Here is a 23,544-nt window from a genome sequence, read left to right on the forward strand (position 1 = left end):
CATCCACAAGTGAACTTTGAGGAGAATGCTAGGCACATACAACTACCTGGAGGAACTGTGTTAACTTGAATATGTATGAAACATGGATGTCGCATGAAACAGCAAAACATTGTCTCTCTCTCACACACAGGGCAACCTCATGGATCTCCCCCCAACAATGGGGGGTAAGAATCACAGTCCCAGGATCGGGAGGAACCTGAGCCCACCGGCAGCGACGCCTCTCAACACTCCGCGGATGACCCCAACCCGCCTGGACCCTATGGTGTCCAAGCCCCTGCAGCACCTGCGCCAGGAACATCTGTGCCAACCACCACCCCCATTCCTCCCACATCCCAGGAGACACCCAGGAGCCCTGCCCGCACTGAACTACTGAGCCAGTCTGACCTGGAGGGACAAGGTTCGCCGGGCACCCAGGAGGAGGCAGACAACCCCGCAACTGCCATCCCTCAGGGGTCCCGTAGACCCGATGTGCCCACAACGGCAGGTCAGGCTCGTGTGGGCAGGGGTGGTGGGAGTGGAGGCAGGCGGAGGAGAGAACCTGACCAGCCAGCTGAAGGGACCGGTATGTCACACATACGCAACATCATGGACGCATACCGGTGTGACACCAGGGCCATGATCCAGGTAGTGGAGACCCTCACAGAGATTAAGAACCAGCAGGCCGAGCAACACGCCAGTCAACAACAACACCAAGGACGGATGGAGGCAAGACTGGCTGAGCTCCTGGCAGTGCAAACGGACATAAGCCGTTCACTCCGTCGGATCGCCGACAACATGGGCAACCCTCCCTGTGCCACCAGGCGAAGACCAACACCATCCACAGGGAGGGAGGAGGAGGAGGATTCGTCCGACAGAGCCTCCCAAGCATCGGCCTGCATCTAAGGGTCCCCCAAGGAAGGTGGGTCGTCCACGGAAAAGACCGTGAGAGGCAGCGGGCCATCCACATCTCCCAGGTCACCTGGCCTGGCACCTGGCCTTCATGCGCAACAGCATCACTTCATTCACTGACATTCTCTGCCACATGGACTTGCTGGTCACAGTCTGACCAATGATGACAAACACTGTGTACTGGACTCTGATGACTTCAAATGCCAAGGATCTCATCCCCCCCTGTGAACTTTGGATTCTAGGCACACTGTATAGCACCTACTGTTTTTTCCTACAAAACATGCCCCCCACCGAGAATAAAACTTATTATTATTAATTAGATGTTGCAGTCATTTTGCATCAGTCCACAACATACGTGTGGGGAAATGTCAAACTATGCCTGATTTTTTAACTAAGTCCAGCCATCCATACCCTGGGATCTGAGTTCGGTACAGGACACACATGGGTCACAATGTATCATCCAATACAGACATGGAGCCCACTACTCACCCGTGATGGCCTCAAGCTGCTGAGGGGGTGCTTGCAATACTGTGCGGACAGACCTATTTGGAAGAGTATCATTAAGGCGTAGAGGCGTCGAGGCCCATGTGGATTTTTCCGGGGAGGGAGTCCCAGGTATGTATGGCCAGGTGGGAGAACCATCTCCTGCATGATGGAGTTCGGTGGATGTGAAGAATGTTGGCCAGGGCAAGGTTGGATGCACGGAGTTGAGCCAGCTGTAAGGGGACAATCCTCAGATGATTACCTCAGTCCTGGCCAAGTCCAGCCTCAGGTGGCTGATGTTCAGCCATTCATCAACGGACCTCATGCCTTCTTGAAGGTTTGAACTGGCAATGGCTGTGTCTTTGGTAAGGGTGAGGAGCAGCTGTCTGTCAATGGCATACGAGATGATGATGAGGTTGTGTGTGCATGTGATGGTGGAGAGGAGGGTCATGGACACATTGAAGATTGACACGCTGAGAGATGAGCCCTGGGCCATGTGCCAGATGACGCCACTGTACTACATGCTTAAGGCTTGAGTCCGACTCCCATGGCCTTGCTGGTGAGCTACTTGGTGATTTCATCCTGGTCCATCCTCTGGATACCAGTGTTGGAGATGTGTGAGCTGACAGTGTGTGAGCACATTGTGTCTAATGCTGTGGAGAGGTCAATGGGGGTGGCCTCACCATTTTTTAGCAGGGCAAAGTTGCCGTGGTTGGTGGCAATGATGACGGTTGCAGTGGTGTGATTACGTTGGAAGATGGTCTTGTGCAGGTTGCCTGGAGATCTTTGCCTGGAGGAAGTTTGTCAGGTGCTCATTGAATGTCTTCCTGATGACATTTGCTGGCTAGGGAAGCACGGTGATGTTCTTTGAGAGCCTGCGTTCCTGCTGTCCATTGTCTAAGAAGGGCCAGGGTCACTGCATGCCTCTATCTACCATGGAATGTGGCTAACTCCAACGATACATCCATGACGTGCTGGACGGGGGCTACAGGGATGGGGAATGATGTGGTTGAGATGTTGTGTGGGAAGGGGCCTGATGGAGGTCACCAGTGGATGTTCCACATGAGCCGGGTGTTGTATTTCCTGCAGATGGTCCAAAAAGTGAGGTCCAAAAAGTCCAAAAAGTGAGGGGGGTTGGTCCCGCGTATAATTGTGCTGTCTGCTTCTGTGTGCCAAGGCTGGCGTGTATGTCCATGAGCTTGCAGTGGTAGAAAGTTGCAAGGGATTGTCTCAGCCTTGCAAGGGTGGGGTGTCTTTTGGATGGAGAGCTGATGTCAGTGCACTCACAATGCTGATGAGCTCCTTGATGTCGTGCGTTTTTTGGCCTCGGCCCCATCTGAAGGATCTCCAATGGTCCTTGCTGATGATATGTTGATGGCTGTGTGTGCCGTTTTCCAGGGTTGTAAGGCCACTGATGGTTATTTGTGTTGCAAGCTGTGCACAAGAGTCTGGCTAGACGTGCATGAGTCCAGTAGGCCTGCCTTGTCCCAGGTGGCTTAATTGTTGTTGTGCGTCACAGGAAAGTCCGTCAATGTGGCTAGATTGTTGGATCAGTTGCTGATCCAGTGTGTGAGGTTGCAGGGTGTGGCGGTGGTGTTGGTTCCAGTGTCACATACAGCATGTCTGTGTTGACTTACATCAAGCATCGTTAGGGAATTGGTAGCGGGGTGTGTGGCAGTGTGTTGCATGTCGTAGACGTGGGTGCTAATGTGGATGGACCAGTTATGGATGCTGGTGTGGTTCTCATCCAGCCAGAAGTTCCTGTGCAACAGCCACATGTATCCTGTGGATGTGAGAGCATGCGTGAAGATGGACGTGTTGATGGCTTAGCGAAATTGTGGATGTAGTCCTAGAGATCTGTAGAGGAGTGTTACTCAGCGGGTTTGCAGGGGTTTTGTGCCAAACCGGATTTGTAACCCTGAGTGCGTACTTGTGAATTGATATCAATTCATCCTCCGTGATTGTTAGTGCCATCCCTGCGGGTGCTCTTGTATCCGTTTGAGATGGCAATGAGGAAGTTGTGTGCTGAGGATTCTTTCATCCAGGTCACTGTCATGAAGGTGATGTGTGGGCCTGTTGTGTTGAGGAGGTAACAGAGTCCAATGGCGTGCTTTTGGACGGAGCCTGTGTGGAGTAGGAGGGACATGACCTGGTTGGTGTGACAGGGCCTGGGAGGCGGGGCAGCGCTGTATAGGCAGTTGGAGTTGCACACTCAGCATGCGAAGGTGTTGTGTGTGCGCTTAGGGTATGCCTGGGAGCAGGAGGTTGATTTTCAGTTGGACATTGCTTGGAGGGTGACAGCAACATGAGACTGTTGTGTGATGTGGGTCATGCAAGGACATGAGGCTTGTGCGATGTTCCCGGTGCATGCGCTGACGTTCCAGCCTTTGGCACGGCGTGACCGCAATAGTGGCACAGACAAGCTGATGACAGCCAAATGAATGGGTGGAGGGAGGAAGGGAGGAGCATCTTGGAGGTGTGTGGGTTGCAGAATACAGGAACTTGGTGGGCCCTTGCCGCAGGGGCCGCAGCAGCAGGCGGCATGTACTGGAAACTAGGTAGCACACAAAGACAAGGAGGTCAGAAAGGACAACTGTAACATGCGTACATAAAGGAAGGGGTGTCAGGTGACTCATGGCTGACCCCGAGCAAATGGGGAAAACTTAAATCTAAATCGGACGAAGCGTGGCTGCCTAACCTGTGGGGATCCTCGTTGCTGCCCTGCTCTGACCGCACTCCCAGCGCTGCTCCTGTGTGCCTTCCGCTGTGGGTCTCCCCTGCCGCCGCCGTCACTCCATCTTGCGGCCGTTAGCAGGGGGAGACTACAGCTCCCAGGAGTCTCTGCGCCTGCTGACGCTGCCCACGCGCCCGGAGGCGCACAAAAGGTCGCGGCTCCCTCCGCGTCGCGGGACGCGCGCGGGCGACGCCGGGCTAAGCCCGGGCAAAGGGCGGGCCCTCTGTAGCCCTTAGGAGCCGAAGGAGGCCGAGGCTGGGCCCACCCCCTTGACTTTGGATTGTACTGTTCTTGCTTGGCTGTTACTATTAGCGGACTATTTTTAGCTTAGTGTTCTTTTATATTATTTCACTGACGCGTCCTAGTATTGGTGACTGCTGTTGCTCGGGGTTGGGTCACTAGTCTCACCATCATGGCTAATTACTCTAACAAGGGTACCCTTGACAGTTATTTACTGAAATTAACCCAGTGTCAGATCGAGAAGCCACTCTTACAGAACTAAGGGCGAGGCGTCGTAACTCTATAGAGCATATTAAAAACATGTCTTTAATTTCATCCTCTCCTTATGAAGCAACTCCTTCAGATAAGAGTGCCCCTTCCCACCAAGAAACTTTACATCTCCCGGATAATAACGACTTCCTAATATCCCCTGGTAACCCAATCACGGTTGATTTATCTAAAGACCCGCCTTTAACTATTTTATCTTCTCCCATTGATGTAATTAGTGAACCAGTTGCACCGATTGATACATTATCGCAAGCCACGGAGCCTTTATCCCAAAAAGTCATCTCCCCTAGGACATCTAAATCGTCAGACTCGTTGTCCAGGAAAAGGAGGAAGATAGACTCTGCTCCACATAAAAGTAAAAATAAATCCAGCTATAACTCTACACTGGCTCATACTGATACAGGCCTTACTCCCTGTACCGACAGTATATCTCTTCCTGGTACCTCTGTATCCTGTTCTGTAAATGACATCACTATCGCGGAATTAATGGGTAACATAGATAAAGTATTTAAATCTCTTATGCTACCCATTGTCGACAGTTTAAAAACTATCGAAAAAAGGCTGGAGAAAGTGGAATCTCTAATGGGTGGCAAATGGGACTCATCTGTGAGTTCTGTAAAGCCAACAATGGCGTTCTCTACTGTCTCAGCTTCTGCTGTACCACCTCCCACTCTACCATCATCACATGAGACAGTTTCTCAAGCTGATTGTAGTACAAATAATGCAACCAATAACTATGCTAGAAGAACTACCATTCCTAAGTCAATTCATTTAAACAAAGACAGAGATTGCCGGGGGGGAAATATCCCATTACAAGGTGGGTTCAATGACTGTTAGTAAAAGTTGCAACTTGATTCCCATGGCTAAGACACGAGGGCCTTTTTCTATCGACCTTCCACCGGAAGCTGTCCCTCTTGTAGTGGTGCTTGCGGGTGTCCCCACTCTAACGGACGATGCCACAGAAGGATATCCACAATTAAAAAATAAGGTTATCCATTGGCTAGGACAAAACCGCCCTCTCCCTTCGTACATCAATGGGGAAATTTTACATGTTAGGCGTCTACCTTGGTTGGGTAATACACCAAAAAATATAAATGGGGACATTATCTTAATTAATTTTAGGGACTCCAGAGCTGTTAGCCACATCCTAAATTGGCATACAAATCATAGGAGGTCTTCCATCACTACTTGGGAATTAACCTATTTTTTCTCTAGATCCAGGCCAGGCTCCACATCCAACTTTGGGGCTCCACTTTGTATACAACCTAACTTTCCGATCCGGTCGAGTAATCGATATGAGGTGTTAGCAAACCTTGAAGATGTAGATTGACTCAACAACAACAAGGCAATGATAGTGAGTCTTGATGAGCCATCATCTGACTAATTTTTTCTTTGTAATGAGTTAAGAAACACACTATTGGAAGTAGGTACAGATGTTTGTTCTGATCATCACACTGTTTTTGATCCTCTACCTCTAGTTAATTGCCCGACCAACTTTCAGGGAATTATGGGGAACTTATTCTCCTGGAATATTGCTGGGTTGACCTCCAAATTGGAATCTATGGAGTGGACATGTTTTGTCAATAAACTCGACCTATGCATATTCCAGGAGACTTGGACATGTGAACCCTGTTTTGCTCAGGGTTATCTGAATTATTCTGTGCCCGCTTCAAAGGGCCCTAGGGGTAGACCCATGGGAGGCCTAACAATATGGGTTCGCCAGTGTTTAAAGCTAGTTATTAAAGTTGTTGATACCAAAAATCATGACATCCAACTAATTAGATTGGATTTAGATAAACTGGGTTGCCTGGATATTTACAACGTTTATGTCTGGAGTAATAGGGGCGGGAGGTCCGAGGTTTTAGTTGCCTTGGATAGTCTTCTCGACATCCATTCCCCGAACAACAATATCGTCATTGCGGGTGATTTTAATAGAACATTTGAACCCCTAATTAACGAAGATGACTTATTTGGTGATGAGGAGGATCGACAATGGGGCATTCCTAAACTAGAGCTCCCTCCGGTTGTGCGTTGGACCGCCGATGTTATTGGTCTAAACACTCTATGTTATGAAAAGGGTCTAAGAGCCCTTAATGGTAGGACTAGTGGTGATAGGAATGGGACAAGTACATTCGATAATGGCCGACATAACAGTAGAATTGATTACGTGTTATGTAGTCCAAAATTATGGCCTTTGATTTGTGATATGGAGGTTGTAGAAAGGATCGAGAGTGATCACAACCCCCTGTGCACAACTCACAAATGGTGGTCCCACACTACCCCGCCTTCAGGCTCTCCTGTGACTGCCCTTCCCCGGATTATTCCCACAAATGATATGCGGAGATTAAAGTGGGAAAGCGTAGTAATCAACCACCAGGCTATTGCTAACATTAAGGATCAGGTTGATATAGCAATATCAGCTATTGAGCAGTTCAACTCACTTGGCACTGGCTTAGATAAGGTCGAGGAATTACATAACTCCCTTTTTTGTGCAATCAAAAAGTATTTCCTCAAACCTGTGAAAAACAAAGGTAACAGAGCCTTTGAGCCTGCTAAGTGGTATAATGAACAGTGCAGGGTTACACGATTAGCTCTAAGTAAAGCTATTAAGGGGGGGCAATCTGCTTTAATCCAAGCCGCCAGAAAGAACTATAAAACTAGCATATCCAAGGCTAAAAAAGCTTGGGACGAACACCACTGGTCCGAGTTAAAGGCAGCTAGTGATAGCAGGGATTCTCGGTTATTCTGGCACATTGTCAGGTGGGGAAAATCGGGTTTTCCCGAGTCCCCACATAACAATGTCCCTGAAGAAGAATGGATAAAATTCTTCAAAAATCAGTACGCTGCACCAAACAATGATAACTTGGCCCAGGAAACTAGTGTAGATCTTCCCAAAGCAAACCCCTTTGGAATAGTTGAAATTATGCTGGCCCTTAATACGGTCGCTTGTGGACGTGCCCCTGGTCTTGATGGAGTGCCAGCTGATCTATTTGTAAATGATAAAGAGCGCTGGTGTCAGTATATTCACCTTCTTATTAATGCTATTGCTCTAGGTGCAGCAGTACCAAAATCTTGGCAGGGTGCAGTAATCATTCCTGTCTTTAAGAAAGGTGATCGATCCCTCCCGGGTAATTATAGGCCAATAAGCCTTATAGATACCATTCAAAAGGTCGTGGGACGTGTGATCATCAACAGGCTCCTGGATTGGGTAGAAGAGACTAATGCTCTCTCACCATTTCAGGCTGGCTTTCGACGATCCACAAGCACGGTGGATCAGGTTTTCCGTTTTACCTTATTACAATGGAAGACGGTTGTGCTGGGTAAAGGAAGCCTGTATGCGGCCTTTGTCGATCTACGGGCCGCTTTTGACCTTGTCCCCCGATCTAAGTTATGGTCGGTTCTCAAAAAGCAGGGTCTTCCTAGCGACCTATTATCTTTAATAATGAGGCTACACGAATCTACTTATGCTAGAATTCAGTGGGGGGGATTAGGTTCGGTAACCTCGGACTTCCCTGTTGAGAGGGGAGTCCGACAGGGATGTTCAATGGCTTCCGTCCTTTTTACCTTATATATTAATGACGTTGTTGCTCACATGACTTCTGCACAAGTGGACGCCCCTTTTTTAGCTGGGACTAAAATCCCTATTTTAATGTTTGCAGACGACACGCTCATCCTATCTAAAACTCCAAGTGGATTGCAGTCTGCCTTGTCTATCTTTGACCATTTCTGTGGGGAATATGGCCTAGAGGTCAATACTGCCAAAACAAAGCTTATGACTTTTAACCCCCACCGTAGCTTTAAATCCAAAATCATTTTAAATGACCGTCCGCTAGAAGTAGTGAATACCTTTACATTTTTGGGCATGCATATATCTAGCGAGAAGAGTTGGCGGCATCATATTGATATCGCTACACTGAGACACAGGCAACTGGCCGGTGCTATTTGCATAGAGCACAGAAAATCACTGACCAAACCTGTAAAACCTGCCCTATAGGTTTACAAAGCAAAAGCTCTAGGCTCCGCTCTCGATGGTGCTGAGCTCTGGGGCTTTGAGAAGGTTGTTGCTCTTCAATCCTCAGAGAATAAATTCTTTAGGGCAATAACAGGTGTTCCTAAAAGCACCCCATTGTTGCCCCTCAAATATGACCTGGGTAGAAGAGCAATTTCAGATTTGGTCCAACTTCGTCCGATCCTGTATTGGCGCAGGCTATGGACGACTCCTGTGCTTTCCCACTATGCAGAGGGCTTTCTAGATATCATACGATCCGATGTTTACCACAAAATAGGATGGTTAAAATCGCTTAGGACATCCCTCTCTGAGCTCGGCTTGTGCACACTCTGGGACGATCCGGCGAGAGCCATTTTTCCATCAAAAAGCACTCTAAAGATTACTTACTGGGAAATGGTTGCCCGCCGGCATTGGAGTAGCTCCAGTGCTGGCTCTATGACCGGAGAGTTCCTAGAGGCCAAGATGTATCCCTGTTTAGAACCATATTGGGACATCATAACAAGACCCAGAGAAAGGAAGCTCCTTTTTCAATTGAGAGCAGGTGCACTTCCCCTCAAATTTTTGTTATCAAAGTGGGAAGAGGGATCCTGTGATAGATGTCCTGCCTGTGGTATTAGTAAAGAAACCATCGGTCATTTTCTATTTGCTTGAAAGTTTTACGCGGCCCCGCGGCGTATCTGGCTGTCCCCAATGTGTAAAAACCTGGGAACAGCCAGTGGTACCGCGGCCCTGCGTATTATATGTACTAGCACTTTGCCCTGGATTTCAGTAGCCACTGCAAAATACTTAGGCTGGGCGTGGTTGATCAGACAGAGACTGCTAGTCATTTGACTATTCTCTTGTTTTGGGAGAGACTGCTAGTCTTTCGACTATTTTCTGCCATGTCATTTTCTTCTGCATTTAAATTTTCCATATCATGGTTTTTAATCTATTTTTATCTAATCATTTTACCTTTTCTTAAAAAAACCACTTACCGCCAATAGTACAGTATGTTTTTCTAGGGTATCATCAAGTCAGTAATTTGTAGAAGTACGCTTTGTATCTGTTGTCCTGATTGTAATTTAATCGTATTTTAATCTATTGTATGTAACTGTTATTGTAATTGTGTTCTGCTTTTATGAATGAAATTCGAATAAAGCATACTTTGACTTGGATGAACAATCACCAAAGATGACTGACACAGGATCAGGAAAAAGAAGGGCAAGCTGCGCACAGGAGACACACCCTCAGCAGGCGTTGAGGGCCCGTTGTGGGGAGCAACCTGCCAAAATACATACACAACCATGGACTCCATGCTAAATAGAGATCATTATCCATGAAGAACTGCATGCATGTTTCCAAACTACACATACACTCATATGCACAATCTTTGACAACTATGCCAGAGATGACGCATGCAAAGTGGCAAGAGACCTGCATTGACAGAGCTGAGGCACTTTTAAGGGTGAGGAACACCTATATTACTCAAACTCACACTAAGGGAAATGCATCAATATGAACACACACACAGGTCATTTGACAGAAACATGTGGGACCTACGCTGGACACCCCCTTCACAACACGGATGTTGTAAATCCCAATGAACTGGCACACAAGTTAAGGCGATGAGCCAAACACCTCCTGCCGCACATGGAGAGGCTTCAATTCCCCATTGAGCCTGTTATGGGGATGTCCCACACTATGTCCACACGTAGCATCCCGTATGTTTCAGAGGGAAGTTTTACCCACATTGATGCCTTCATCAGAATCAAAAATCCATGACAGATGACTGTCACGAAGGGTGACTATCAATTCATGGGAGTCATCAGAGCGTGTGTACGGCCCGTATCACTGTGGTAGTGGTGCCGTAGGAGTACGCGTGGTACGGCCCGTACACATGCTCAATGATCGTGTGTATGGTGCGTATCACTATTGTGGTGCCATAGGAGTACGCGTGGTACGGACCGTACACATGTGTACTCCTAAGGCACCACTACAATAGTGATACGGACCGTACACACGCTCTCAGAGCGTGTGTACGGTGCGTATCACTATTGTGGTGCCGTAGGAGTACGCGTGGTATGGACCGTACACAAACGTACTCCTACGGCACCACTACAATAGTGATACGAACCGTACACACGCTCTCAGAGCGTGTGTATGGTGCGTATCACTATTGTAGTGGTGCCGTATGTGTACGGGTACGTGTGAAACGCACCGTACATGTTTTTTGGATTCAAAAATTATATAGGGGGACAAGTATTAGGCCCAAAATGCATGCTGGTTGTCATGGATACAGAGATTTCAGTTGCAATGTGGCCATCAGGTGGGCTTGAAAAGTCAGTTGGGCCAAAAATTACAATGTTGCAAAGTGGTGTTTGCCTTGCTATGATGCTCAAAATTTGAACCATGCCAATTTGTGTCATTGGTGTATGTTTAAAGGGATTGGATGAAACGTAGGATGCAAATGAGCCTGACCAATCACTCTGTACTCCTGTAAATGTAAGCCCCCAGCAAGACAGATATAAGTCAGCCAGAACCCATGAGAGGGCACTTGCCTGCACAACTTTCCTGTCGACCACACTGCTGCTGTCTGTGCTTCCTCTGGCACCATGTCGCGGACTGTGGAGAGGGCCCAGTCATTCACACTTGAGGAGAATGAGGCATTGCTGAATGTCCTCCTTCCACAGTACCCCAGCCTTTACGGGAGACCAGGGGAGCAGGTGAGTGCTGACTCCACTAACTTTGACTGTGCGTCTTTTTTGTGACTGTCACTTCTGGCATTGTGTCCAGGTGTGACAGACATGCAATGTTGTTTAGAGTGGGTCCCGGGGGGGGGGAAAGGCTTATGTCTCCCATACAGAGCATGTTGTAGTTCCTGTGTGCACTCCTCACTTGCATTGTGCTTACTGTGACATTCACTGCATAGTGCATGACACATTCAGCCTGGCAAATTCTTGGTGGCATATTTGTGGCTATTGTCCTGAGGTGATTCAGTGGTCCCCCCGGTGTGACAGGTGACTGTACCAACAGATGTGTGTGAGTTGAGTGGACCTGTGGTGAGAGTGTCCAAGTGATGTGTACGCACTCCTGGACATTGAGGTGTGTGAATGTCCCTTGTCATGTGGGTGAGTGTCTAGGTGAAGTGTTGCACCACAGCTGCATGGAGGAGGCAACAGCTCTACCCATCTGATGTGAGAAGTAAGCCGTGCTGTGTGTCTGACTTGCTGAGCTAGCCCGACACCTGTGACACCCCACAGGCAAGTGGCACATGTTTCCGCTGTTGCCAATGGCAGGTGATTGATCTGTGCCTGTGTGTGTATGTGTACTCTGCTGATGTTGTGTCAGTGGCCTGGAGCATGTAACTGCTTGGAGGTGATGTCCATCAGCCTGGTGTTGCATGTGATGCACAGTGTATTGCATGATCAGGGATTGTGTCGCACCCTCCTGCCACCTGTGTACTTTCAATGCCATGTAGTGCATTGGGGCTTCCACAGAGGCCATTGTCTATATGAGTAAGATGCACTTCCTTGGCAGCATCCTATTCCCTGTTCAACATATCAAAGATGTTCAAATGTGTGTCTCTGTGACATGGAGCAGGTGTAGTGATGTTGTCTCACTTTGTCAACCTCACAGGTAACTGCCTACGAGAAGGGGGGGAACTGGAAGGAGATCGTCAGGGCCGTGAGATCGGCGGGGGATCGCAGTCGGCACCTAGCCCAAGTCCGAAAATGGTGGCAGGACATCCGGTGCTGGACCCGGCGGATCGCCCGGGTCCAGCTGGAGCTCCCACCTCCACGCCCCCACGGTGGGTGGCGACGCCTGACCCCCCACATGAAGCGTGTCCTGGCGGTGGTCTTCCCTGACCTGGATAGGCAGTTACAGGAGAGACTGCAGCAAGGAGGGGGTAGGTACATGTCTGTTTTATGTGTTGTGTGTCACCATCTTTTGGAAGTGCTCTGTAGCCTGGATACACTGCCAGGGTTTATATGTGCAGTGCATATTCTGTTCCCCGAAGTCAACAGATGCTCTTATTCATCCCTTCCCCTCCTTGACATGTGTCCCCTGGTCTGTGTGTAATCACAATTGCACATGGTCATCTAGGCTGCCAGTTACTCCAAGTGCACATTGCTTTCTGCATCATGTGGGAGGGTGGTCTGTGACATGTGTTGGTACCTTGCCTGTGCCCTGTCCTGTTCGGATGTATGACGTTACAACGCACACTTTTACAACGCATGCACTTACAACGCATTTTTTACAACGCATAATCCATTACAACGCATGACATTACAACGCAGGACACTACAACGCATTTTTAAAAAATACCTTTACAACGCATTACCATTACAACGCATACTACCTTTACAACGCATACCATTACAACGCATAATATTAAATTACATTTAAGGTAAGTATTAGATAGTATAGGGGTAAAAATTACTATTCTAACTCCAGGGGGTGCAACAGTAGGGTAAGTGTTGGATAGTGTAGGGGTAAAAATTACTATTCTAACTCCAGGGGGTGCATCAGTAGGGTAAGTGTTGGATAGTATAGGGGTAAAAATTACTATTCTAACTCCAGGGGGTGCATCAGTAGGGTAAGTGTTGGATAGTATAGGAGTAAAAATTACTATTCTAACTCCAGGGGGTGCATCAGTAGGGTAAGTGTTGGATAGTATAGGGGTAAAAATTACTATTCTAACTCCAGGGGGTGCATCAGTAGGGTAAGTGTTGGATAGTATAGGGGTAAAAATTACTATTCTAACTCCAGGGGGTGCATCAGTAGGGTAAGTGTTGGATAGTATAGGGGTAAAAATTACTATTCTAACTCCAGGGGGTGCATCAGTAGGGTAAGTGTTGGATAGTATAGGGGTAAAAATTACTATTCTAACTCCAGGGGGTGCAACAGTAGGGTAAGTGTTGGATAGTGTAGGGGTAAAAATTACTATTCTAACTCCAGGGGGTGCAACAGTAGGGTAAGTGTTGGATAGTGTAGGGGTAAAACTTACTATTCTAACTCCAGGGGGTGCAACAGTAGGGTAAGTGTTGGATAGTTTAGGGGTAAAAATTACTATTCTAACTCCAGGGGGTGCATCAGTAGGGTAAGTGTTGGATAGTATAGTGTAATATTATGCGTTGTAATGGTATGCGTTGTAATGGTAGTATGCGTTGTAATGGAATGCGTTGTAAAGGTAGTTTTTAAAAATGCGTTGTAGTGTCATGCGTTGTAATGTCATGCGTTGTAATGGATTATGCGTTGTAAAAAATGCGTTGTAATGGTAGTGCGTTGTAAAAGTTGCGTTGTAAAGGTTGTTCCCCGTCCTGTTCACTCTGCTGGGGGTCCATATTTGTTGGCACTGATGATGAGTCTCAACATAGGATTGTGAGGTTTAAAATGAACACACTTGCAGCATGCATGACCAATGTTGTGGCCTCAGACATGATGTGTGAGCGGAAGGTTACCCCTAAGTACGTTTAGGTCTAAGAGGAGGGGAAAACAACAAATAAAGAAAAAAGACCTCTTATCTGACCTGTCTTATTCATATGGGATTAATCTCTTATATGCTACACAAACCCCCAATAAGTGCAAAGTTACTCACAAAACATTTTGATTTCTTTATATAGAATATTTATTATTTACTTTTTTTTTAAAAAATGGAGACAAAGATATACATGACAGTGTATTCATGGTTATCAAGTAAACATCTGATTCATATGTTAAACATACACTTTGTTTCCTCATAAATTAGAATAAGTGCTTATAAACATGAGTCAAAAATTATATAGAGACAAACTTTTATGTAGAGACCCCAAAGGAGAAAAAAAAATTTCAGAAAAACCGTCACATCCACATTCTCACCTCTCATTCACTCCTGCATACTAACAGACATTCTCCATAAATCAATTTTCATTAAAAACCAACAAACCATCTCTAGAAAAAAGATCCTACTACAGTTCTACTGCAAGCAGAACTAATGTCTATCCATAAGATTTTGACAGTTATTGTTATATCCTAAAATTCTGAAATCATGACTTTTAACACAGGTTCTTCTGAGGATCTCCCAGAGTATGGTTGTTTTTTCTGGTCGACGTACGTTTCGAAAACACAACGTGAACGATTAATTCCACTGTGTTTGGTGGTTTATTTCAATTTCATCCAAATTCAGTAGTTCAATCTCCTAGCTAGCGTCGCTTGTCTTATTCTTCATCGCCGAGTTTTCAAACTCGACTGACACGCAGTATATCTGTCTAAGGTCTCATGCACCGTAACAATTTGGATGAAATTGAAATAAACCACCAAACACAGTGGAATTAATCGTTCACGTTGTGTTTTCGAACATACAACATGCAAGAATGAGCAATGGCCTCACGTGCTAAGATAGACGTAATATACTCATATAGGACTGTTAGAATATTTCCGTACCCATCATATCAGTGGCAGCCCGGAACAGATGTCGGGATAAAGGAGGCATAGTCAACCAATACACAGAGAACCCCTATCTTTCACCGTTCAGATATTATGTGATATCTGGAAGAATACATTGGTCCTGAAGAAGGAGACGTGGTACTCATAGTCAGTCTCCGAAACGTACGTCGACCAGAAAAAACAACCATACTCTGGGAGATCCTCAGAAGAACCTGTGTTAAAAGTCATGATTTCAGAATTTTAGGATATAACAATAACTGTCAAAATCTTATGGATAGACATTAGTTCTGCTTGCAGTAGAACTGTAGTAGGATCTTTTTTCTAGAGATGGTTTGTTGGTTTTTAATGAAAATTGATTTATGGAGAATGTCTGTTAGTATGCAGGAGTGAATGAGAGGTGAGAATGTGGATGTGACGGTTTTTCTGAAATTTTTTTTTCTCTTTTGGGGTCTCTACACAAAAGTTTGTCTCTATATAATTTTTGACTCATGTTTATAAGCACTTATTCTAATTTATGAGGAAACAAAGTGTATGTTTAACATATGAATCAGATGTTTACTTGATAACCATGAATACACTGTCATGTATATCTTTGTCTCCATTTTTTTAAAAAAAAGTAAATAATAAATATTCTATATAAAGAAATGAAAATGTTTTGTGAGTAACTTTGCACTTATTGGGGGTTTGTGTAGCATATAAGAGATTAATCCCATATGAATAAGACAGGTCAGATAAGAGGTCTTTTTTCTTTATTTGCCTCAGACATGATGTGCAAGAGTGGGAGATATGCATAGTGCCAGGACGGTTGCTCATGTTACAGTCAGATCATTCCAGGAACAAGGAGCAGTGTGCCCCCTACAGTCCCCTGAGACACCCTTGCCCCGTAATCATGTGTGTCATCCAACACTGTGCCCATTCTCTGTGTGTTCAGCAGAGGTTGGCCTCTGTGGCATTGTTCCCTGGCCTCATTTGTACTTATCCAAAGTGTGCTACATGTGTCCACTGGACAGGGAGACCCCATTTGACTTGTGCATACTCACACTGGGCAGTGTCTGTGTGTCTATTCACAACTATCTGTGGATGGTTGTTTGTCACAAATATGTGTTGCCAGCCTCACAAGGTGATGTTGAGTACATTTGGGAATTCAAGCTGCACATTTTTGTTAATCCTGATTAAGAGGTGTAACTTCTTGATCTGTCTCAATCACATTGTCTCAGGTATGGGGGGTTTGTGCGTGTGAGGCCTACATGGCCATACCTTATGTCTCCTTGCCAGGTCTGACCTGTGTGTGATAATTGGCTGGACAGAGACTCAACGTGCAGTGACCCAGTGATGTTGTGCAGGGTTTAATGTTTGTGCTTTGCAGCATGTGTCAATTGTTTAAATACATGATTCCTGCTCATACATATTTTTGCACCAGTGTGTGCTCCAGATGCTACGTAGTTTTGTCTGTGTGTGCTGACATCTGTGTGGACATTCTGGCTTGCCATGAGGGTGTCTCCTCAGTGCAGGTATGCCTTTTTACAACACAATTGCAGGCACATTAGCTTATGCATTATCCTGGTTTTGGACATGTGTGCCACTCCAGCATGACAGGCAGTGGGTCAGATGTGTTGCCAACTGTGTCATCAGGTAACGGATGGCCATGTGACAACTGACATAATTCAAGTTGTTAGTCTAAAAGTATAGTACCTTGGCACTCACAACACTTGTCAACAGGTCTAAATGTTTTAAATGCTTTAGCTTGAGGTTTTGTTGTTAAGAACAATAATGTGCCTGCATGACAGATGTCTCCCAAGGAAGTGCACAACAAACCACCTTTACACTTTCAGGGAACACGCTGGCACATTTTAAAAGAAGACACTGTTCTAACATGACTTTTTCAGATTCGACATATACATGTTCCCACAGTGTTCTGGAATTTGGGTAAGTCGTTAGTTGTTGGTGATGCCAACTTACGAGTGTCAAGTCATCAAGACCTCCGTGGGCCCATGTATATGTACTTTCTGCAACACCATTTCTTTCTAACAGTGGCTTCTTTAAATAAGGCTGCCAGCTTCTTCAATGACTGGGTAAATGTAGTTTTGTGTGCACCTCCTTGGGAGACATCTTTAATACAGGCACATGTGTGCTCTGTTCACAAAATGGCACATTCCCACATTCTGAACATGTGTTTTGTGTAAAGTATTGTGATTCACAAGGGACCATATATTTCCGTTTTGTGTTCCAAAGTACTTACAGGTCTCTGAGTGTGAGGACACCTTTAGTATTGAGGTCTGTTAGTTTGCCTTGGGTGCACCACTACTGTTTCTTTCAGGGTAAACAAGAGGTGGCATGACTTCATTGTATTGCTGTGCTCACCTGTTCCCAGACACTAGCTTCTCATTGTATTTCTCATTCAAATTTTGGGCTGGTGTGTCCTGTTTTTCCTTGTGTCCAAGTGGCATGGTGGGTCTACCAACTGGGGAGTACAGGGCTTACATATGTGCGGAGTAATCTAGCTGTTACTCATGATGCATTGCCTGATATGCACTGTGACCTATTGTTTTTGGACTCATGTGTCAGATGTATACAGGTGACTGATGTTTTTCTGTATCTTCACCTTGCCCACAGCATCATCATTGGAAGCCGAGGGAGAAACCAGCACGGACCTTGAGGCGGGACCCAGCACCAGTGCCACCAGTGCTGCCGAGTCTGCGGGAGCCAGTGGCACAGAGGGCGAGGGGAGTCAGTCAGAGGACCTGTCTGGTGGCGAGACCAACTACGACGCAGACGGGTCGGAGGCTGACCTCATCGAGGGGGCGGAGGCTGCTACAACACCTGGCAGCAGCCCAACATCTGTCACCGCCTCCTCCATTCCCATCACCGCCCTCCCAGTTGCTACGGTCCCTTCTGTCCGTGCTGAGCACCACCATGTCTCCTTCGTGCCAGGTACCGCACCCCCTGCCCCTGTCACCCCTGCTGCCCTCAGTGAAGAATCTGTGGACATACTGCGGCAGTTGCAGGTTGGGCAGGCATCGGTGCTGAATGTCCTCCATGGCCATACCACACTGCTGACACAGATGGTGTCGTTCATGGAGGGCATGTCAGCAGCGATGTCTGACCAACGCAGGTTTCTGCGGTCCATGGACTCTTCCCTGACGGCAGCAGTGACTCTCCTGCAGCGCTTCCCCACCCTACCCCATCCACACTTCCCTCTCCCATACCTGTCCCATGCACACCCAGAAATTCCCAAGCATGCACCCCACCAGACACAGGCAGCACACCACCAAGGAAGGGCAAATGCACACCTCCTGGCACGCACACTGCGGGGGAAGTAGGCACACCCACTGGGTCTGGGGAAAAGAGACATACACGCAGCCACAGTCTGAGTCCGCAGGCCTCACAACCCAGTCCCTCCAAAAGCACTCCCCTTGGCTCCCCTGCCAAACTGTCACCCAAAGAGGTCTACATGGCTGAGCTGGCCTCACCCCCAATGTGACACCACCCCGCAAGTGGGCGAGGAAGTCCCCGGGCAGGGGAGTTGAGTCCCCCCCCATGTCCACCCCCTCCCCCAAGAGCACTGCACCCCATCCCTCGGCCCACCCCCCCTCCGTTGGCCCTGGGGTTTCTTCCGGTGCAGGGGTTACTCGGGACGCCCTGGCAGAAGTGTGCAGCGCCAAGCTCACCTGCACCTTTGGCGCTGCCCCACCCCTTGTGGTGGAGACGTCCAGCCCTGCACCCACCACACCTACCCTTCCCCCTCCTGTCCCTGCGGTGTCTGGTCCTTCCCCACATGATGCCCCCCCCCCGTTCGACGAACCTGAGGGTTCCACTGGGCAGGCAAGCTAGGGGAGACGTGTGCCCATGTGTCCCCCCAAGGACTTCTAGTATGGACTGGCCATTGGCCTTTGTAAATACTGTTCTTTTACAAACTTTGGTTTATGCTGAATACAGCCATTTATTTTTTGTTTGAACACTATTGCATTTCAGGTATTGATGTTGGTGCTGAGGGTCCAGGAGTTGGTGTTGTGGTAAGGGGTTATGGTTCTGGGAAATGTTCTAGTCTGCTGGTCATGAGGTGGACCATGGTATCTGCGTGCCATCACAAGGTCTCTGCAAAGAATCATTGGTAGTGTGTGTTATTTTTGTTTTGAGACATTGTCCCAAGCAGTGTTCCTTCCTGTGTGGCACCTGACATCTTCCCTGCAAAGAGTTGCACAATTGTTGTGCTGACCTGTGTCTACATTTCATTTGTTGGTGACGGATCCCTTCAACTATGGCCATGCCTGCTCAGCAATGTCTCCAGCTGCATCGTCTGTGCCATCCTTGCTAGTCACTGTACTTGTGTATTGAGTATGTTGAAATGCCTTCATTGGATAAATTCTCCTTTTTCAGCACTATGCATGTGTGGAATCCCAGCCTAGCACGCATATGGTACTTGTTCTGCAGGGAATTTGATCACCTGACTCACAATTGTGGGCATTGTATCTGTGGGAACTCAACCCTATTCCTTCCATGAGAGACAACATCTTTGTGGCTGGCCAAGCACCTGTACATTCCTCTCAGTCCGGGGAGGTGCGTGACAGTGTGTGTTCCCTTTGGCTCTCTTGGTTTAGTCGGCAGTGACATGACTATACAGTCTTGTGGCATGATCTCAGTGTGTGTATTGTGCTGCATCCGCCAGGGGTGGGTATGCATGTGTTATTTGTCCTCACACCCACATGTGGTGTGTCATGCAGTGGGGGAAGGACATCCATCCTCCTGGGAGTGGGACACTGCTGTCAGTGATGTGTTGTTATGGCACTATCATTATAGTCCAAAGTTAGGGATGCGTACATACACACATGGAGTTGTGGTCATCTGATGATGATGTACACCCACCATGTCTCTGTCCACTGCTGGGAGTCCTTTGCACCCACCCCATGTCTCTGTCCACTGCTGGGAGTCCTCTGCACCCACCCCTCACATGTCTGTCCACTGCTGGGAGTGATATGCACCCACCCCTCACATGTCTGACCACTGCTGGGAGTCCTCTGCACCCACCCCTCATATGTCTGACCACTGCTGGGAGTGATATGCACCCACCCCTCACATGTCTGACCACTGCTGGGAGTCCTCTGCACGCACCCCTAACATGTCTGACCACTGCTGGGAGTCCTCAGCACCCACCCCCATGTCTCTGTCCACTGCTGGGAGTCCTCTGCACCCACCCCTCACATGTCTGTCCACTGCTGGGAGTCCTCTGCACCCACCCCTCACATGTCTGTCCACTGCTGGGAGTCCTCTGCACCCACCCCCATGTCTCTGTCCACTGCTGGGAGCCCTCTGCACCCACCCCTCATATGTCTGGACACTGCTGGTAGTGATATGCACCCACCCCTCACATGTCTGACCACTGCTGGGAGTCCTCTGCACCCACCCCTCATATGTCTGACCACTGCTGGGAGTGATATGCACCCACCCCTCACATGTCTGACCACTGATGGGAGTCCTCTGCAACCACCCCTCACATTTCTGACCACTGCTGGGAGTCCTCTGCACCCACCCCCATGTCTATGTCCACTGCTGGGAGTCCTCTGCACCCACCCCTCACATGTCTGTCCACTGCTGGGAGTGATATGCACCCACCCCTCACATGTCTGTCCACTGCTGGGAGTCCTCTGCACCCACCCCCATGTCTCTGTCCACTGTTGGGAGTCCTCTGCACCCACCCCTCATATGTCTGGACACTGCTGGGAGTCATATGCACCCACTCCCATATGTCTGGACACTGCTGGTAGTGATATGCACCCACCCCCATGTCTCTGTCCACTGCTGGGAGTCCTCTGCACCCACCCCTCACATGTCTATCCACTGCTGGGAGTCCTCTGCACCCACCCCCATGTCTCTGTCCACTGCTGGGAGTCCTCTGCACCCACCCCCATATGTCTGTCCACTGCTGGGAGTCCTCTGCACCCACCCCTCACATGTCTGACCACTGCTGGGAGTGATATGCACCCACCCCTCACATGTCTGACCACTGCTGGGAGTCCTCTGCACCCACCCCTCACATGTCTGACCACTGCTGGGAGTCCTCTGCACCCACCCCCATGTCTCTGTCCACTGCTGGGAGTCCTCTGCACCCACCCCTCACATGTCTGTCCACTGCTGGGAGTCATATGCACCCACCCCTCACATGTCTGTCCACTGCTGGGAGTCCTCTGCACCCACCCCATGTCTCTGTCCACTGCTGGGAGTCCTCTGCACCCACCCCTCACATGTCTGTCCACTGCTGGGAGTCCTCTGCACCCCCCCATGTCTCTGTCCACTGCTGGGAGTCCTCTGCACCCACCCCTCATATGTCTGTACACTGCTGGTAGTGATATGCACCCACCCCCATGTCTCTGTCCACTGCTGGGAGTCCTCTGCACCCACCCCTCATATGTCTGGACACTGCTGGGAGTCATATGCACCCACGCCCATATGTCTGGACACTGCTGGTAGTGATATGCACCCACCCCCATGTCTCTGTCCACTGCTGGGAGTCCTCTGCACCCACCCCTCACATGTCTGTCCACTGCTGGGAGTCCTCTGCACCCACCCCATGTCTCTGTCCAATGCTGGGAGTCGTCTGCACCTACCCCCGTATGTCCGGAAACTGCTGGTAGTTATATGCACCCACCCCCATGTCTCTGTCCACTGCTGGGAGTCCTCTGCACCCCCCTCACATGTCTGTCCACTGATGGGAGTCCTCTGCACCCACCCCCATGTCTCTGTCCACTGCTGGGAGTCCTCTGCACCCACCCCCATATGTCTGTCCACTGCTGGGAGTCCTCTGCACCCACCCCTCACATGTCTGACCACTGCTGGGAGTGATATGCACCCACCCCTCACATGTCTGACCACTGCTGGGAGTCTTCTGCACCCACCCCTCACATGTCTGACCACTGCTGGGAGTCCTCTGCACCCACCCCCATATGTCTGTCCACTGCTGGGAATCCTATGCAGTCACCCACCCACCCCCTTGGTGCAGTACACTGCTGTCCTGGGCCTACACACACACCAATATGACGGTAATACAAGGGTGTTACTCTTCCAAGCTCCGAGTCACCATCCTCCAGGAAGACGGCAAGCCCCTGGCAGACATCCTCACTTTAGGCCGTTCAAAGGAGCTGTCGCAGGCGAGGGCCTCGCACATGGAAGCAGCCCTCCATCGCCCCGTAATGACAGAACAAGTCCAGGTGGTGGAAAAGGTGAATGTGGTGCGGCCCAAGGTGAGACCAGCCGGAGGAAAGAGACAACCGGACACAAACTGAGAACTGGTGAGCTCCTGAGGCGGATAGCCGGGAGATTTTGTGAAAACCGATTTGTGTTTTATTTCTTTTAACATTTGTGTGATACTGTGTGCTGAAAACCTAAAATCCTACCTGCCACTCGCCCAGTGTACCCCCAGGGCAGCAGACCTTAGCGCTGAGAGGGGAAAACCTTCCACGGCTGACGCCATTGACTGGAAGCACTGCGGCCACGCCCACCACCCTTAGGCCACGCCCCCCTTACTCGGTATTTAGGCGCGCTGATGTACGAGCGCGACTAGAGAACTGGTGAGCTCCTGAGGCGGATAGCCGGGAGATTTTGTGAAAACCGATTTGTGTTTTATTTCTTTTAACATTTGTGTGATACTGTGTGCTGAAAACCTAAAATCCTACCTGCCACTCGCCCAGTGTACCCCCAGGGCAGCAGACCTTAGCGCTGAGAGGGGAAAACCTTCCACGGCTGACGCCATTGACTGGAAGCACTGCGGCCACGCCCACCACCCTTAGGCCACGCCCCCCTCATTCTATAAAAATGTGCTTCCCCCGGAAGCGCAGCGGACGAGCGCAGCGGGCGCGCCGTTTGCGCGCCGAAGGCGCGCCTAAGGCAAGCCCGTCTGCGCCCGTCCGCGGCCGAACGGGGCCTGGGGCCACAGATCTTGGTTCATCCACACCAACCACTATAAGGTATGGCAGACATGCTTTGCTTGATCTCCAACCTGACATGCCTGCAGCTTGTAAGCACGCCATGACCGCCCAGTCGTTAAGTAAATGTACAGGGTGTAGCTTTGAACCCATGATCCACATTCCAACAACAAGCATGGGTCACTCCCTGAAAGCAGCTCTACTCAATTGTAGATCTCTCCGCAAGCACGCCCTCGAAATATTTCATCTACTCGAGGATCAAAATCTTAACATTCTATTCTTGACGGAGACCTGGTTAGATGAATATTCAGACCCTGACATTATCCAGGCCATGCCCCATGGCTACTCCCTCTCTAGATTGGACAGGAAAGACGGAAGGGGGGGAGGCATAGCCATAGCCACGAAAGCCCCTCTAGTCTGCTCCTTAGCTCCTATACAGATCGATCACAGTGAAGCTGGATCCTTCACAATTAATACCGGCCCCAACCACTCCGTATCGGGCATCCTGATTTATCGCCCACCTGGCAGAATGTATGACTTTACTTCCACTTTAATGGAAGCCATTACTCACTTAGCACTTAGAAAGTCCAGACTTCTAGTGC

General features: G+C 48.8%; 1 protein-coding gene across 1 annotated transcript in view; it reads right to left on the minus strand.

The window, feature by feature from the left end:
- Positions 1-23,047, minus strand: part of LOC146869679 (natural cytotoxicity triggering receptor 3-like) — a 68,799-nt gene extending 45,752 nt beyond the window's left edge. Inside the window, exon 1 of the mRNA XM_085640194.1 lies at positions 23,017-23,047. Coding sequence (XP_085496320.1) covers positions 23,017-23,047 — 31 coding nt within the window. The remainder of the gene's footprint in view (positions 1-23,016) is intronic.
- Between the last annotated feature and the right edge of the window lie 497 nt (positions 23,048-23,544).

Source organism: Triturus cristatus, chromosome 1_1 (assembly GCF_964204655.1).
Source record: "Triturus cristatus chromosome 1_1, aTriCri1.1, whole genome shotgun sequence".
NCBI classification, from domain to species: domain Eukaryota; kingdom Metazoa; phylum Chordata; class Amphibia; order Caudata; family Salamandridae; genus Triturus; species Triturus cristatus.